This window comes from Ranitomeya variabilis, chromosome 1 (assembly GCF_051348905.1).
Source record: "Ranitomeya variabilis isolate aRanVar5 chromosome 1, aRanVar5.hap1, whole genome shotgun sequence".
NCBI classification, from domain to species: Eukaryota; Metazoa; Chordata; class Amphibia; order Anura; family Dendrobatidae; genus Ranitomeya; species Ranitomeya variabilis.
Window position 1 is genome coordinate 1,160,059,270 of NC_135232.1, and position 16,856 is coordinate 1,160,076,125.

The 16,856-nt window shown below is 49.0% G+C and overlaps 1 protein-coding gene across 4 annotated transcripts in view; it reads left to right on the forward strand.

The window, feature by feature from the left end:
* The window catches only part of DCTN1 (dynactin subunit 1), a 139,809-nt gene that overhangs the window by 53,858 nt on the left and 69,095 nt on the right, over positions 1 to 16,856 (forward strand). For 2 of the 4 annotated variants that reach the window (XM_077280396.1, XM_077280397.1), the window contains exon 5: positions 15,546 to 15,566. The exons of the other annotated variants lie outside the window; for them this stretch is intronic. In XM_077280396.1, the coding sequence (XP_077136511.1) occupies positions 15,546 to 15,566 (21 nt within the window). The remainder of the gene's footprint in view (positions 1 to 15,545; positions 15,567 to 16,856) is intronic. 4 annotated transcript variants of the gene reach the window in all.

The window sequence follows — 16,856 nt, forward strand, 5'->3', positions numbered from 1 at the left end:
AGGAGGAGGAGCACAGTTTAATGTAGAAGGCAGAGGACAGGTCTAGGAGGAGGAGCACAGAGTAATGTAGAAGGCAGAGGACAGGTCTAGGAGGAGGAGCACAGAGTAATGTAGAAGGCAGAGGACAGGTCTAGGAGGAGGAGCACAGAGTATTGTAGAAGGCAGAGGACAGGTCTAGGAGGAGGAGGACAGAGTAATGTAGAAGGCAGAGGACAGGTCTAGGAGGAGGAGCACAGAGTAATGTAGAAGGCAGAGGACAGGTCTAGGAGGAGGAGCACAGAGTAATGTAGAAGGCATAGGACATGACTAGGAGGAGGAGCACAGAGTAATGTAGAAGGCAGAGGACAGGTCTAGGAGGAGGAGCACAGGGTAATGTAGAAGGCAGAGGACAGGTCTAGGAGGAGGAGCACAGTAATGTAGAAGGCAGAGGACAAGTCTAGGAGGAGGAGCACAGTAATGTAGAAGGCAGAGGACAGGTCTAGGAGGAGGAGCACAGGGTAATGTAGAAGATAGAGGACAGGACCAGGAGGAGGAGCACAGGGTAATGTAGAAGGCAGAGGACAGGTCTAGGAGGAGGAGCACAGAGTAATGTAGAAGGCAGAGGACAGGTCTAGGAGGAGGAGCACAGAGTAATGTAGAAGGCAGGACAGGTCTAGGAGGAGGAGCACAGAGTAATGTAGAAGGCAGAGGACAGGTCTAGGAGGAGGAGCACAGAGTAATGTAGAAGGCAGGACAGGTCTAGGAGGAGGAGTACAGAGTATTGTAGAAGGCATAGGACAGGACTAGGAGGAGGAGCACAGAGTAATGTAGGAGGTAGAGGACAGGTCTAGGAGGAGGAGCACAGAGTAATGTAGATGACAGAGGACAGGTCTATGAGGAGCACAGAGTAATGTAGAAGGCAGAGGACAGGTCTAGGAGGAGGAGCACAGAGTAATGTAGAAGGCAGAGGACAGGTCTAGGAGGAGGAGCACAGAGTAATGTAGAAGGCAGAGGACAGGACTAGGAGGAGGAGCACAGAGTAATGTAGAAGGCAGAGGATAGGTCTAGGAGGAGGAGCACAGAGTAATGTAGAAGGCAGAGGACAGGTCTAGGAGGAGGAGCACAGAGTAATGTAGAAGACAGAGGACAGGTCTAGGAGGAGGAGCACAGTAATGTTGAAGGCAGAGGACAGGTCTAGGAGGAGGAGCACAGAGTAATGTAGAAGGCAGAGGACAGATCTAGGAGGAGGAGGACAGAGTAATGTAGAAGGCAGAGGACAGGTCTAGGAGGAGGAGCACAGAGTAATGTAGAAGGCAGAGGACAGGTCTAGGAGGAGGAGCACAGAGTAATGTAGAAGGCAGAGGACAGGTCTAGGAGGAGGAGCACAGAGTATTGTAGAAGGCAGAGGACAGGTCTAGGAGGAGGAGGACAGAGTAATGTAGAAGGCAGAGGACAGGTCTAGGAGGAGGAGCACAGAGTAATGTAGAAGGCAGAGGACAGGTCTAGGAGGAGGAGCACAGAGTAATGTAGAAGGCATAGGACATGACTAGGAGGAGGAGCACAGAGTAATGTAGAAGGCAGAGGACAGGTCTAGGAGGAGGAGCACAGGGTAATGTAGAAGGCAGAGGACAGGTCTAGGAGGAGGAGCACAGAGTAATGTAGAAGGCAGAGGACAAGTCTAGGAGGAGGAGCACAGAGTAATGTAGAAGGCAGAGGACAGGTCTAGGAGGAGGAGCACAGGGTAATGTAGAAGGTAGAGGACAGGACCAGGAGGAGGAGCACAGGGTAATGTAGAAGGCAGAGGACAGGTCTAGGAGGAGGAGCACAGAGTAATGTAGAAGGCAGAGGACAGGTCTAGGAGGAGGAGCACAGAGTAATGTAGAAGGCAGAGGACAGGTCTAGGAGGAGGAGCACAGAGTAATGTAGAAGGCAGAGGACAGGTCTAGGAGGAGGAGGACAGAGTAATGTAGAAGGCAGAGGACAGGTCTAGGAGGAGGAGCACAGGGTAATGTAGAAGGCAGAGGACAGGTCTAGGAGGAGGAGCACAGAGTAATGTAGAAGGCAGAGGACAGGCCTAGGAGGAGGAGCACAGAGTAAAGTAGAAGGCAGAGGACAGGTCTAGGAGGAGGAACACAGGGTAATGTAGAAGGCAGAGGACAGGTCTAGGAGGAGGAGCAGAGAGTAATGTAGAAGGCAGAGGACAGGTCTAGGAGGAGGAGCACAAAGTAATGTAGAAGGCAGAGGACAGGTCTAGGAGGAGGAGCACAGAGTAATGTAGAAGGCAGAGGACAGGTCTAGGAGGAGGAGCACAGAGAAATGTAGAAGGCAGAGGACAGGTCTAGGAGGAGGAGCACAGAGTAATGTAGAAGGTAGAGGACAGGACTAGAAGGAGGAGCACAGCGTAATGTAGAAGGCAGAGGATAGGTCTAGGAGGAGGAGCACAGAGTAATGTAGAAGGCAGAGGACAGGTCTATGAGGAGCACAGAGTCAGAGTAATGTAGAAGGTAGAGGACAGGTCTAGGAGGAGGAGCACAGTAATGTAGAAGGCAGAGGACAGGTCTAGGAGGAGGAGCACAGAGTAATGTAGAAGACAGAGGACAGGTCTATGAGGAGCACAGAGTAATGTAGAAGGCAGGACAGGTCTAGGAGGAGGAGCACAGAGTAATGTAGAAGGCAGAGGACAGGTCTAGGAGGAGGAGCACAGAGTAATGTAGAAGGCAGGACAGGTCTAGGAGGAGGAGCACAGAGTATTGTAGAAGGCATAGGACAGGACTAGGAGGAGGAGCACAGAGTAATGTAGGAGGTAGAGGACAGGTCTAGGAGGAGGAGCACAGAGTAATGTAGATGACAGAGGACAGGTCTATGAGGAGCACAGAGTAATGTAGAAGGCAGAGGACAGGTCAAGGAGGAGGAGCACAGAGTAATGTAGAAGGCAGAGGACAGGTCTAGGAGGAGGAGCACAGAGTAATGTAGAAGGCAGAGGACAGGTCTAGGAGGAGGAGCACAGAGTAATGTAGAAGGCAGAGGACAGGTCTAGGAGGAGGAGCACAGAGTATTGTAGAAGGCAGAGGACAGGTCTAGGAGGAGGAGGACAGAGTAATGTAGAAGGCAGAGGACAGGTCTAGGAGGAGGAGCACAGAGTAATGTAGAAGGCAGAGGACAGGTCTAGGAGGAGGAGCACAGAGTAATGTAGAAGGCATAGGACATGACTAGGAGGAGGAGCACAGAGTAATGTAGAAGGCAGAGGACAGGTCTAGGAGGAGGAGCACAGGGTAATGTAGAAGGCAGAGGACAGGTCTAGGAGGAGGAGCACAGAGTAATGTAGAAGGCAGAGGACAAGTCTAGGAGGAGGAGCACAGAGTAATGTAGAAGGCAGAGGACAGGTCTAGGAGGAGGAGCACAGGGTAATGTAGAAGGTAGAGGACAGGACCAGGAGGAGGAGCACAGGGTAATGTAGAAGGCAGAGGACAGGTCTAGGAGGAGGAGCACAGAGTAATGTAGAAGGCAGAGGACAGGTCTAGGAGGAGGAGCACAGAGTAATGTAGAAGGCAGAGGACAGGTCTAGGAGGAGGAGCACAGAGTATTGTAGAAGGCAGAGGACAGGTCTAGGAGGAGGAGGACAGAGTAATGTAGAAGGCAGAGGACAGGTCTAGGAGGAGGAGCACAGAGTAATGTAGAAGGCAGAGGACAGGTCTAGGAGGAGGAGCACAGAGTAATGTAGAAGGCATAGGACATGACTAGGAGGAGGAGCACAGAGTAATGTAGAAGGCAGAGGACAGGTCTAGGAGGAGGAGCACAGAGTAATGTAGAAGGCAGAGGACAGGTCTAGGAGGAGGAGCACAGAGTATTGTAGAAGGCAGAGGACAGGTCTAGGAGGAGGAGGACAGAGTAATGTAGAAGGCAGAGGACAGGTCTAGGAGGAGGAGCACAGAGTAATGTAGAAGGCAGAGGACAGGTCTAGGAGGAGGAGCACAGAGTAATGTAGAAGGCATAGGACATGACTAGGAGGAGGAGCACAGAGTAATGTAGAAGGCAGAGGACAGGACTAGGAGGAGGAGCACAGAGTAATGTAGAAGGCAGAGGACAGGTCTAGGAGGAGGAGCACAGAGTAATGTAGAAGGCAGGACAGGTCTAGGAGGAGGAGCACAGAGTATTGTAGTGTCGGGGTCGTAATACGACAATTACCCTTCCTTCACCAGTCATTCCCAATTAATATGTGTGCAGGGCATCTGGTACCGGATAAGAATAAATCAGACAGGTAGCTGGTTCAAACTTAGTTAATGCTCCGTGCATCCACACATGTCTGCAGCGGTCACACCAACTGGCTTTATTCTAAAATACACAATACTATATTGAGTGTTAGGGGAAGGCGTGCATTAGGCGGGGTTTAAGCTAGCATCCAGTCTTTCTGATTTGTTCTGACGTCTTCTGGTGGATCCTCCTTTTCTTCACATTCCTGAGTTTCGATTCTGAAGAAATGAATCATCCCTCCAGACACAAACCAGAAACGAAACCGAACCCTGGCGGCCATCTTTAAATACAATTACATTTGCATTAGCTAGCAGATAGGAAAAACTTATTGTTTCACAGTATAAAAGTATAAAAGTACAAAAAGAGTATAAAGATATATATTTTCACCTTGACAATCCCCCCTAAACACTAAGTTTTTCCCTTAAAGAAAGATCCTTCGAGACTGTCCATGTGATGGGAAAAGGGGAGGTGGATTTCTTCATCCAGACACCTCAGAAACTCTCCCCTAGCGAGAGGCCTCCAGGCAGCTGAACCCTTCACTAACCTCACATGGAGTTCTCCCACTGTCCCTAAACTAAATCTCTTGGCATCATCTGAGAATGGGGGGTTTTGTCTACTCTCTTGAGAGGAATGTACTTCGGGATCTCCCCTGGATCAGTACCATCGTACTCTGGTGGGTCTTCTTGATTGAGGACGGTGCCAGTCGGAGTTGCTTTGGCAATAACCTTTTTGTACAAGGGAATAACACAACAGAAAATTATCGATCCACTTACAAGGAGGGCAATTAGTACCAAACAAACTTATTGAAGGAATCTCTTGATCCCACCTAACCAACTGGAGAAGAAAGATGTGTCTATTCCAGCATACATGACACGTCGTCTTATTGTCCTAATTTGTTCAACTTCTTTAGAAACCTTCAGGTCTTTCGGATCTACATTTTGCCATTCAGGTCTGGCTGCCTATATTTCGTCTCGTATGTCTTTGGTCATACCGTCAATGAATGTATTTACCAATACTCTAACATCAAGTGGGTTTATGGGACTGTACTCCATGTCTTCCCATTTCAGCTGTAACCGTCCAAAGTATAGCTCTACACTCTCTCCTTTGTCACTTCTGTAGAAAATCTTAATTTGCGTCTTAGCACGTCACCTGTTTTTGTGCTCACCAACTCCCTAGGCCTGCCTAGGTGGATTTATACATCTATCATATTGTCATTATTTGTTTGTAAAATGAGAAAGGTTGGTTCTCAGGGTCAGCCAAATGTTTTTGCATAGCTAGCTAGTCAGAGGGCCTCCAGGGATAATACTCCTGTATCTGTCTTACCCTACCTGATGTGGTTGGTTCTCTGGTGGTGGGGGCGACATGACATGCTGGTCTACAGCTCCTTCCCAAAAGGATTACTGTCAGCCTACTCCTAAAAGTTAATGTCCCCACTATCCGCCAACCACAATCCTGTGTCAGCTTCTTATATCACTGCATGTGATCTTGTCTGGACAGGATTCAGTGTAATTCTCTTAGGTCGGGTTGCAGCACGGGTCATACAAGTGTTAGGGCCCAAATCCTCAACTATATCCTGGAAGGCATCACAGCTATAATTGACAAATCTTTGTTCTCTGTAATATATATTATTGATCCATTCAACATTTTTATTAATCTGCACCTGTGGGATTATAGAAGCAATGCCGGCATAAATCTGGTTCTGGGCTTTAAACTGGTCAGGCACCCCCCTTGGCACTCCAATGGCATCAATATATATTATTGGATCTTCTTCATAACTCATGTGGAGCTGATCAAAACTTCTCCTCTTTCTGGTAGGTTCATCAGGTATCTTTGGTGTACATATATTGTGTATGTTTAATTAGCAAATCAGTATCTAGAGAACTGTTCTCTTTGCAGTAACCTGTCTCGGAGATTTCTACTGGTGTACCTGTGGTGTCGTGGGAATTATAACAGGTGTAATTGTCAGCTAATACGGTTACTTCTCCTGGGACCTTTAGTTTAGGTTCCTTATGAATTGGTAGGACATAATCTGGGCAATCAGTGGACTTCAAACCTTTCAAACGATTCATGACACAGGCAGTGGTGTCATCAGGAAAAAGCAATGCATGTGTGTATAGGTGTGTATTCGCAGCAGCACAAGCAATACATCCTACAGAGATATTCTGGACTCTTACATTGTATCTCACCCATTCTAACCATAGATTTTTCCTTGGGGCTGTTTGTGTTTCTATGGAGAAAACCTCTTGCCAACTGAGACCTGGAATGGGGATCACTTCATTAACTACACTTTGCAAACGCTCACTTGGGCCTGTTTTAGGTGTACTGGTAACAGGGGCCTTGGTTGGTCTGAAGCTAATATCCTGGAGCTGTATATGGCCTAAATACGCATGGGGTCCAGCAGTAAATACATAATTATAATTCCTTCCCAATACGAACGTCTGCAGGTCAGCAGATTGGGGGCTTTCAAGATTTAGGAGGAGGGGGTGACAGCTTTTACCCCATTTACAGCCCCTAAGTGGTTGCAGAAGGGCTGTTAGATGCATTCTCTCACGGAGACTCCTACCTGTCCTATCCTTGGGAACATGGCTTCACTAGGTTTATATCCCCAATCTTTCCCTGTACTCCAGGCAGCATCTGACCAATAATAACAGTTATTGTTGTGATTTCTGGTAACACACATATATAAAACTGGATGATCTCCTCTACCACCCGTTCAGTCTCAAGGCACTTGACTACATCACAGAAATCAAATCGCCAGATATTCACCGGGGCTGTCAGGTTTACCCAGAGAATAGTGGGACCTTAGTATTTTCATTTACATTAGGGGCCGAAAAGGTAAGGACGAGGATGGCCCCCAGTCCCAAGGTCAAAAACAGCAACATTTCCCTTCAGTCACTTCTGTGACTAAACACTGGTTCGGTCTCTTTTACAGTGTGAGGCGTGAATCCAGGTGCTCTTTCCTTCAAGTTTTACTGCAGTGGGGGTGACCAGGATCACCGTGTGAAGTCCTTCAAATCTCGGATGGAGACAATCTCTGCCCACAAACTTTTTCACATACACCAGGTCTCCTGGCACAAAGTCATGGTGTCCAGGAACCTTGTCTGGGTCTGGAAGAGAACTGAAGACAGTTAAATGCACTTTGGCAAGGTGGCCATGTAAGGCCTGCACATAGCTAGTCAAGTCCTGGTACTTGGGCTACAACTGTTGTGGAAAGAAACATTCAAGATTGGGGCTCCTGCCAAACAGAATCTCATACGGTGACAGTCCTGTCTTCCTGTTTGGGGTATATCTTACTGAAAACAAAGCTAGAGGGAGGCATTCTGTCCATGGTTTACCAGTCTCTGTCATTGCCTTCTGGATTTTAAGCTTAAGAGTTCCATTTAGTCTCTCCACTTTTCCACTACTCTGTGGATGGAGTATGCAATGCTTGACTTACCCCCAGCACTGCCATTACCTCGGACATGATCTCTCCAGTAAAATGGGAACCCTGATCGCTTTCGATGACTTCAGGAACTCCATACCTGCATATGATCTCAGCCATCAGTTTCTTCGCTGTTGTCTTAGCCGTAGCTTTGGCAACTGGGTAGGCTTCTGGCCAACCTGAAAATAAATCAATGCAGACCAACACATACTCATACGTCCCTACCCTGGGTAACTGAATATAATCAATCTGCAGTCTCTGGAATTGGTTAAAGGGCCGGGGAGTGTGTTTGGATGGGGTTTTCACTGTCCTACTCTGATTATGTGTGGCACATATCATGCAGCTCTGTACCTGCCTTTCTGCGCAGGTGGAAAACTCGGGGGCAATCCATTGTTTCTGTAGGGTGTTACACATGGCCGTCTTCGAGTGGTGCACATTCCCGTGCAGAACCTGTGCCATCATTGGGTACAGTACCTGTGGTAGGCAGACCTTTTCACCCCTCCCCCATAGTCCGGTAACGGTATCAGAGCAAGCCCCTATCTTTTGCCACCTATCTTTCTCCTCCTTACTTGCCTGTTCTTGTAACCGGGCTAAGATGTCTTTCAACACAAGTGGAGATGGTGGGGTGTCTAGGTGATGTACTCTAGAGGCTACAGGAGTGCTTGCTGCTTTCTTGGCAGCCTGGTCTGCCAGTGCGTTACCCTTTGTCCGTCCATCAGTGCCTTTGGTATGTGCCTTTACCTTTATGATGCCTGCTTAGGTGGGAATCTGTAGTGCATTCATAAGTTGCTGGACTGCCTCAGCACGTTTAAAGGGGTGGCCATTTGCTGTCAGGAAGGCCCTGGCTCTCCAGATAGGCCCATAACCGTGTGTAATGCCAAAAGCATACCTGGAATCAGTGTAGATATTTACAGTCTTACCTTCTGCTAGTTTGCTCTGCTTCTTGTGCAGACATATGAGCTGGCATTGACTCTACCTTGATTATCTCATGTTCTGAGACCACAGCATATCTGGTACAGAAGCGTCCTTGGTCATCTTGGTGACGGGATCCATCTACAAAAAGCTCAAAATCAGCATTAGAATAGGCACACTAGAGACCAGCCGTTTCCTGAGACATCAATTCTAGACAATCATGGGGTTTGGAAACCTAATCTTGTTCCTCTGGATCCATTCTAGAAAGAAAAAGAAAAAGAGTGTCCTTTTTTCATGTCACCTACTCCTCCCCCCTTTGGATCCATAGGAACTAGGAGAAGAGTAACGGGGTTTAGGACAGTGCACCTTTTCAAAGTCACATTAGTAGGCATGAGAATAGCACACTGAAGTCGCAGCTGTCCAGCCATGGACATGTGGCTAGATTGTACTTGGTTAAAGATACTATGTACATCGTGTGGGGTGTGGACCATCAGTGGGTAATCCAAAACAATCTCTGAAGACTTGTGTAGCAACAGCTGGACAGACAACACGGTCCAAATACAGGAGGGACTTCCTCCTGCCACCCTATCCAGGCGGCCGCTGTAATAAGCAACAGATCTCTGTTTGTCTCCATGAAGCTGAGTCAGCACACCTGTAGCATGTCCTGCAGGTGAGCTCTGTCTGCAAGGCAGTCTGCAATACTGTACGGCAATGCTCGGGTGTCTTGTAATCAGTATCTAGGGCCTGCAGTGTGTAGCACTATATCACAGGGCAAATTCCCTCCCTGGGTAGTCATAGCATCTCCTGGATGCAAGGGGCCATGAGCGGCAAGGTAGGCCTGACACTCTTGGGCTATAACTGGCCCCCCTTTTTTTGCTATCTGTTGGGCCAAATCACCTCTATATGACAGGGAAACAAAACTTCAGATTCCTAGAAAGTCTAGCTGAAAATTGACATAAGGCAGCTGGGAGGGAGTTAGATTCCTATACAGGGTTAAAAGGCGTATTGGAGTGTGAAGCTGGACTCACATGTACAAAGGGAGGGGGCAGAAGCTGGAATCTGTTACATGGAGATAAGAAACACTGATCTCGCAGCTGCAGCGATGGGGGCCAGTGAGCGAGCAAGAATTACTACGGCTAGTGATTTAACCCCTGCCTTTCTTGCTGGGCTAAATTCTTTTGAAAAAACTCTTTACTATTTTCAATATATCATCCGGAGTGGAAATCTCAATATCGGGTCTACTACAAAAAAGTATGAATGGGCTTTTTGTTACAGTGAGAATCCCAGATCTTCAAACACTACCATAAGACGCCCATGGAACTTCTCGGCAATCCAGTATATATTGGTGCCTTTTACCAATCTTTCAATTACTTACAAGTTTTCATCTAAGACTAGGCAGGTCTATTTCACTTTCAATTTCATACAGTACTTATTGCTGTAAACATAAATCTCTCAGTGTGTATTGTACCAAGGACAGAGAAAACTTAGAATGCAATACATGGCCCCCCCCCCTCTCCCGTAGCCCACAGCGCCGAGGGGAAAAATTGCAAGCAGGGCGCGCAGGGGCACACACAGCCCCTCCCATCTAGTAACACGGAGATAAGAACTTCCACTGCATTCTTCAGCGCTGAAGGGAGAATACAAAAGCCCAGATGTATGCCCCCCTTTCTCCAGCACGTAGCGCAGATAAGGAGAATGGAGAAGAACTGACAAAGAAATCTCGCAGCGGTTTGCTCAGCCCCTCCCCTACAGTACACAGCACTGATACAAAGCTCCGTATCTTCTACAGTCACAAATTACAGCAGTTTTCAGACCTAATTTCTACAAAACTTTCCTATAATCCTCCGTGGTCTGGGCGGAGCCCCAAGGACGGTCCGTACGCACACACAAGGCAGGTCTCCGCCCAGGTTGGATTCTGCACAACACAAACAGGACACACCTACGCTTTTGGAGATCTCTTTCCGCCGCCATTACAGGGCGCTGTCTGAGACTGCATTTTCATCATCAGTGGCACGGCGGCCATTTTACAATCTGTAAGATCACAGTTCAAAGGCATTTTATAACCAAACACGGGCTATGCATTATCTGATCCTCCCCTCCATCAACCTATTCTCATCCTTTGTTCTTTAAGCCTCGCGCAACTCGCAGATAAGCTTCTTGACTGTCTCTTGCCCTCCCGTGACCATTGTCTTGACTTCCACGACATCCTCATCTAACTTGTGGGGCACAGACTTCTACTTTAAGATACGCAGCTTGGCTCCCAGGATACTATGGTTTTCTGCAGTAAAACCACTGGCAGCGATCTTCAACACTGAGTTCCACAGTACGGAGCCTCACGTTCGACGTACTAGGAAAAGAGCCTCGCGCTCAATATTTCCGTCCCTAACCTGAACAACAGTGATTACAGACTATCCTGCCACGATATCCCAAACAGTCGGGAGGCAGCCTCCTAATGAGACCCCTCCACAAAAATATAGGTGGTCCCCTCACAGAACGTCTTAAGTTACCTTTTAGCACAGGTGGTCCCCTCACGGAACGCCTTATTTACCTGCCTGGACAGGTGGTCCCCTCACGGAACGCCTTATTTACCTGTCAGCACAATATCACAGAGGCTGCGTCTCCTATCCCTTTCTCTAAGCTGCCCCACAATCTACAACTAGCTCAATCTTTCACTCCACTTCACTACTGGACAATAGTCACGGGTAGGGTGGTTGAACGGAGTACAATGACCGGTGGAGGAGGTGTGGTGTACAGAGATCGCACAGGATGCGACGTCTCTCAGTTGCTGGTTCAGAGCGTGGCACAGGATCACGTTTGATCTCACCACTCGATCATTCACCTCCCGGACCCAAGGAGACTACAGACAAACCAATAACGGCTGAGACACTAGCAAGTGTGACACATACAATGTATATGATCGCCACTTACCGCGTGCAGAGGGTGATCAGTCCTCGAGGTCAGCCACTACGGGTATCATCCACAGACATCCAGGCATGGGTCCAGGGGGCCTCGGATCACTGGCCACGCCCCACGTTGGTTGCGCCAAAATTGTCGGGGTCGTAATACGACAATTACCCTTCCTTCACCAGTCATTCCAAATTAATATGTGTGCAGGGCATTTGGTACCGGATAAGAATAAATCAGACAGGTAGCTGGTTCAAACTTAGTTAATGCCCCGTGCATCCACACATGTCTGCAGCGGTCACACCAACTGGCTTTATTCTAAAATACACAATACTATATTGAGTGTTAGGGGAAGGCGTGCATTAGGCGGGGTTTAAGCTAGCATCCAGTCTTTCTGATTTGTTCTGACGTCTTCTGGTGGATTCCTCCTTTTCTTCACATTCCTGAGTTTCGATTCTGAAGAAATGAATCATCCCTCCAGACACAAACCAGAAACGAAACCGAACCCTGGCGGCCATCTTTAAATACAATTACATTTGCATTAGCTAGCAGATAGGAAAAACTTATTGTTTCACAGTATAAGAGTATAAAAGTACAAAGGTATATATAAGAAAGTATATTTTCACCTTGACAGTAGAAGGCATAGGACAGGACTAGGAGGAGGAGCACAGAGTAATGTAGGAGGTAGAGGACAGGTCTAGGAGGAGGAGCACAGAGTAATGTAGAAGACAGAGGACAGGTCTATGAGGAGCACAGAGTAATGTAGAAGGCAGAGGACAGGTCTAGGAGGAGGAGCACAGAGTAATGTAGAAGGCAGAGGACAGGTCTAGGAGGAGGAGCACAGAGTAATGTAGAAGGCAGAGGATAGGTCTAGGAGGAGGAGCACAGAGTAATGTAGAAGACAGAGGACAGGTCTAGGAGGAGGAGCACAGAGTAATGTAGAAGGCAGAGGACAGGTCTAGGAGGAGGAGCACAGAGTAATGTAGAAGGCAGAGGATAGGTCTAGGAGGAGGAGCACAGAGTAATGTAGAAGACAGAGGACAGGTCTAGGAGGAGGAGGACAGAGTAATGTAGAAGGCAGAGGACAGGTCTAGGAGGAGGTGCACAGAGTAATGTAGAAGTCAGAGGACAGGTCTAGGAGGAGGAGCACAGAGTAATGTAGAAGGTAGAGAACAGGTCTAGGAGGAGGAGCACACAGTAATGTAGAAGGCAGAGGACAGGACTAGGAGGAGGAGCACAGAGTCATGTAGAAGGCAGAGGATAGGTCTAGGAGGAGCACAGAGTAATGTAGAAGGTAGAGAACAGGTCTAGGAGGAGGAGCACACAGTAATGTAGAAGGCAGAGGACAGGACTAGGAGGAGGAGCACAGAGTAATGTAGAAGGCAGAGGATAGGTCTAGGAGGAGGAGCAGATAGTAATGTAGAAGGCAGAGGACAGGTCTAGGAGGAGGAGCACAGAGTAATGTAGAAGGCAGAGGACAGGTCTAGGAGGAGGAGCACAGAGTAATGTAGAAGGCAGAGGACAGGTCTAGGAGGAGGAGCACAGAGTAATGTAGAAGGCAGAGGACAGGTCTAGGAGGAGGAGCACAGAGTAATGTAGAAGGCAGAGGACAGGTCTAGGAGGAGGAGCACAGAGTAATGTAGAAGGCAGAGGATAGGTCTAGGAGGAGGAGCACAGAGTAATGTAGAAGACAGAGGACAGGTCTAGGAGGAGGAGGACAGAGTAATGTAGAAGGCAGAGGACAGGTCTAGGAGGAGGTGCACAGAGTAATGTAGAAGTCAGAGGACAGGTCTAGGAGGAGGAGCACAGAGTAATGTAGAAGGTAGAGAACAGGTCTAGGAGGAGGAGCACACAGTAATGTAGAAGGCAGAGGACAGGACTAGGAGGAGGAGCACAGAGTAATGTAGAAGGCAGAGGATAGGTCTAGGAGGAGCACAGAGAAATGTAGAAGGTAGAGAACAGGTCTAGGAGGAGGAGCACACAGTAATGTAGAAGGCAGAGGACAGGACTAGGAGGAGGAGCACAGAGTAATGTAGAAGGCAGAGGATAGGTCTAGGAGGAGGAGCAGAGAGTAATGTAGAAGGCAGAGGACAGGTCTAGGAGGAGGAGCACAGAGTAATGTAGAAGGCAGAGGATAGGTCTAGGAGGAGGAGCAGAGAGTAATGTAGAAGGCAGAGGACAGGTCTAGGAGGAGGAGCACAGAGTAATCTAGAAGGCAGAGGACAGGTCTATGAGGAGCACAGAGTAATGTAGAAGGTAGAGGACATGACTAGGAGGAGGAGGAGCACAGAGTAATGTAGAAGGCAGAGGATAGGTCTAGGAGGAGGAGCACAAAGTAATGTAGAAGGCAGAGGACAGGTCGAGGAGGAGCACAGAGTAATGTAGAAGACAGAGGACAGGTCTATGAGGAGCACAGAGTCAGAGTAATGTAGAAGGTAGAGGACAGGTCTAGGAGGAGGAGCACAGAGTAATGTAGAAGGCAGAGGACAGGTCTAGGAGGAGGAGCACAGAGTAATGTAGAAGGCAGAGGACAGGTCTAGGAGGAGGAGCACAGAGTAATGTAGAAGGCAGAGGACAGGTCTAGGAGGAGGAGCACAGAGTAATGTAGAAGGCAGAGGACAGGTCTAGGAGGAGGAGCACAGATTAATGTAGAAGGCAGGACAGGTCTAGGAGGAGGAGCACAGAGTATTGTAGAAGGCATAGGACAGGACTAGGAGTAGGAGCACAGAGTAATGTAGAAGACAGAGGACAGGTCTATGAGGAGCACAGAGTAATGTAGAAGGCAGAGGACAGGTCTAGGAGGAGGAGCACAGAGTAATGTAGAAGACAGAGGACAGGTCTATGAGGAGCACAGAGTAATGTAGAAGGCAGAGGACAGGTCTAGGAGGAGGAGCACAGAGTAATGTAGAAGGCAGAGGACAGGTCTAGGAGGAGGAGCACAGAGTAATGTAGAAGGCAGAGGACAGGAGGAGGAGCACAGAGTAATGTAGGAGGTAGAGGACAGGTCTAGGAGGAGGAGCACAGAGTAATGTAGGAGGTAGAGGACAGGACTAGGAGGAGGAGCACAGAGTAATGTAGAAGGCAGAGGACAGGTCTAGGAGGAGGAGCACAGAGTAATGTAGAAGGCAGAGGACAGGTCTAGGAGGAGGAGCACAGAGTAATGTAGAAGGCAGAGGACAGGTCTAGGAGGAGGAGCACAGAGTAATGTAGAAGGCAGGACAGGTCTAGGAGGAGGAGCACAGAGTAATGTAGAAGGCAGAGGACAGGTCTAGGAGGAGGAGCACAGGGTAATGCAGAAGGCAGAGGACAGGTCTAGGAGGAGGAGCACAGTAATAAACATTTCTGCATAGAACTTTGAGCTCTAACTGTCATCTCTTGTCTTAATAATGGAGGACACATTATACTCAAGAATTAAGATTTTTGAGAATTAACGATCAGTCTCGGGATGTCTCCACATTACATAGATGTAATCAGGCGCTGGTCTCCTAGCTTGGTACTAATTTCGGATTAGCTGACCTCTAACCTCTCTCCGTGCAGGGTACTGCTCCTCCTCTCGGGTAGCTGACCTCTAACCTCTCTCCGTGCAGGGTACTTCTCCTCCTCTCGGATTCACTAACCTCTCTCCGTGCAGGGTACTTCTCCTCCTCTCGGATTCACTAACCTCTCTCCGTGCAGGGTACTTCTCCTCCTCTCGGGTAGCTGACCTCTAACCTCTCTCCGTGCAGGGTACTTCTCCTCCTCTCGGGTAGCTGACCTCTAACCTCTCTCCGTGCAGGGTACTTCTCCTCCTCTTGGATTCACTAACCTCTCTGCGTGCAGGGTACTACTCCTCCTCTCGGGTAGCTGACCTCTAACCTCTCTCCGTGCAGGGTACTTCTCCTCCTCTCGGGTAGCTGACCTCTAACCTCTCTCCGTGCAGGGTACTACTCCTCCTCTCGGGTAGCTGACCTCTAACCTCTCTCCGTGCAGGGTACTTCTCCTCCTCTCGGATTCACTAACCTCTCTGTGTGCAGGGTACTACTCCTCCTCTCGGATTAGCTGACCTCTAACCTCTCACATTTGCCCTCTCTCCGTGCAGCGTGGATTGAAGCCTAAGAAGGTGCGGTGCGGTTCCTCCCGGGGGCGCTGTCTGGCGCTCCGCATGCCTCCATCTTCCCTCCATGCATGTCGCTGTCTCCTGCACGGCCATGATTGCGCTCATCCATGTCCGGCCTTTTCCATCATTGTATCATCTCTCGTCATGGGGGGATGTTGTGAGTGGGGGCCGAACACGGACCCCCGACATGCTGACATGTACGCTCTGCCCGCACATAGCGACTGCATGTTACACCGAGTGTATGGCACCATTCAGATTATAATCTCCAGACGATGCAATAATCCGTCCATGTGATATACAGATTATAATCTCCAGCTGCGGTATACATGATGTAATAATCCTGTATAATATCCGGCTCATGTCATATACTCCTGCAGTGACACAGATTATCTGGGATTATCACAGCTGTGACCAGTGGGGATTATCTCTGCCTGGTCTCCAGTGGATGTGGGTTATTGGCTCCTGTACATGTGCATGCTGGGCTGTGGGGTCATGTGGACGTGCTCCCCGGCCGCCGATTGCTTGTTGTGTCCGTATATATGTGTGTATATCCTGTATATGTGCGGCCGGGTCCACCCGTGTGCCCCCCTTGTGCCGGGATCCCAGGACTCTTCCAGGGGCTCCTCACTGTCTGTCGGAGGTTTACGTCACCTCCCGGAGGATTCTCACGTCACCTCCCGGAGGATTCTCACGTCACTCTCCTGATGTCCTCTGTGCTGCTGTGGGTCCATTAGCGGTGCAGCCGGCTGTAAGGATCCGGTTACAGCCATTATCTGCTGTTGAGCCTCCATTATCCTCCTCTCCTCAGAGGCCCAGCAGTGTATGCAGGCCATTATACTGGAGGAGGAAGCCCCTGGGGCCATTATACTGGAGGAGGAAGCCCCTGGGGCCATTATACTGGAGGAGGAAGCCCCTGGGTCCATTATACTGGAGCAGGAATACCCTGGGGCCATTATTGGGGTGACCTCCCCAGAGGGGATCGCATTATGTCTTTGTGTTTGGGGGTTCATGGCCATAGCAGCAGCAGCCACTGCCATATTGTCTGAAACTACACACTGTAGCAAGCCCTGAGGGCGGCACTTATGGCACTGCACTGATACATTGTAACAAACCTCCAGCTTTGTGAGCAGGACAAGGTCAGGTCTTTAAATACAAATCCTTACGTGTTCTGCACTTGTTACTACTGCCCGCAGGAGACGGCGGATGTGACCAGCAAATCGCCCTGTGGCAGTGTGATATCAGCTCAATGCTCTGTCTGTTTAGGTCCGTATTACATTTGCAGAACAGCTGGGG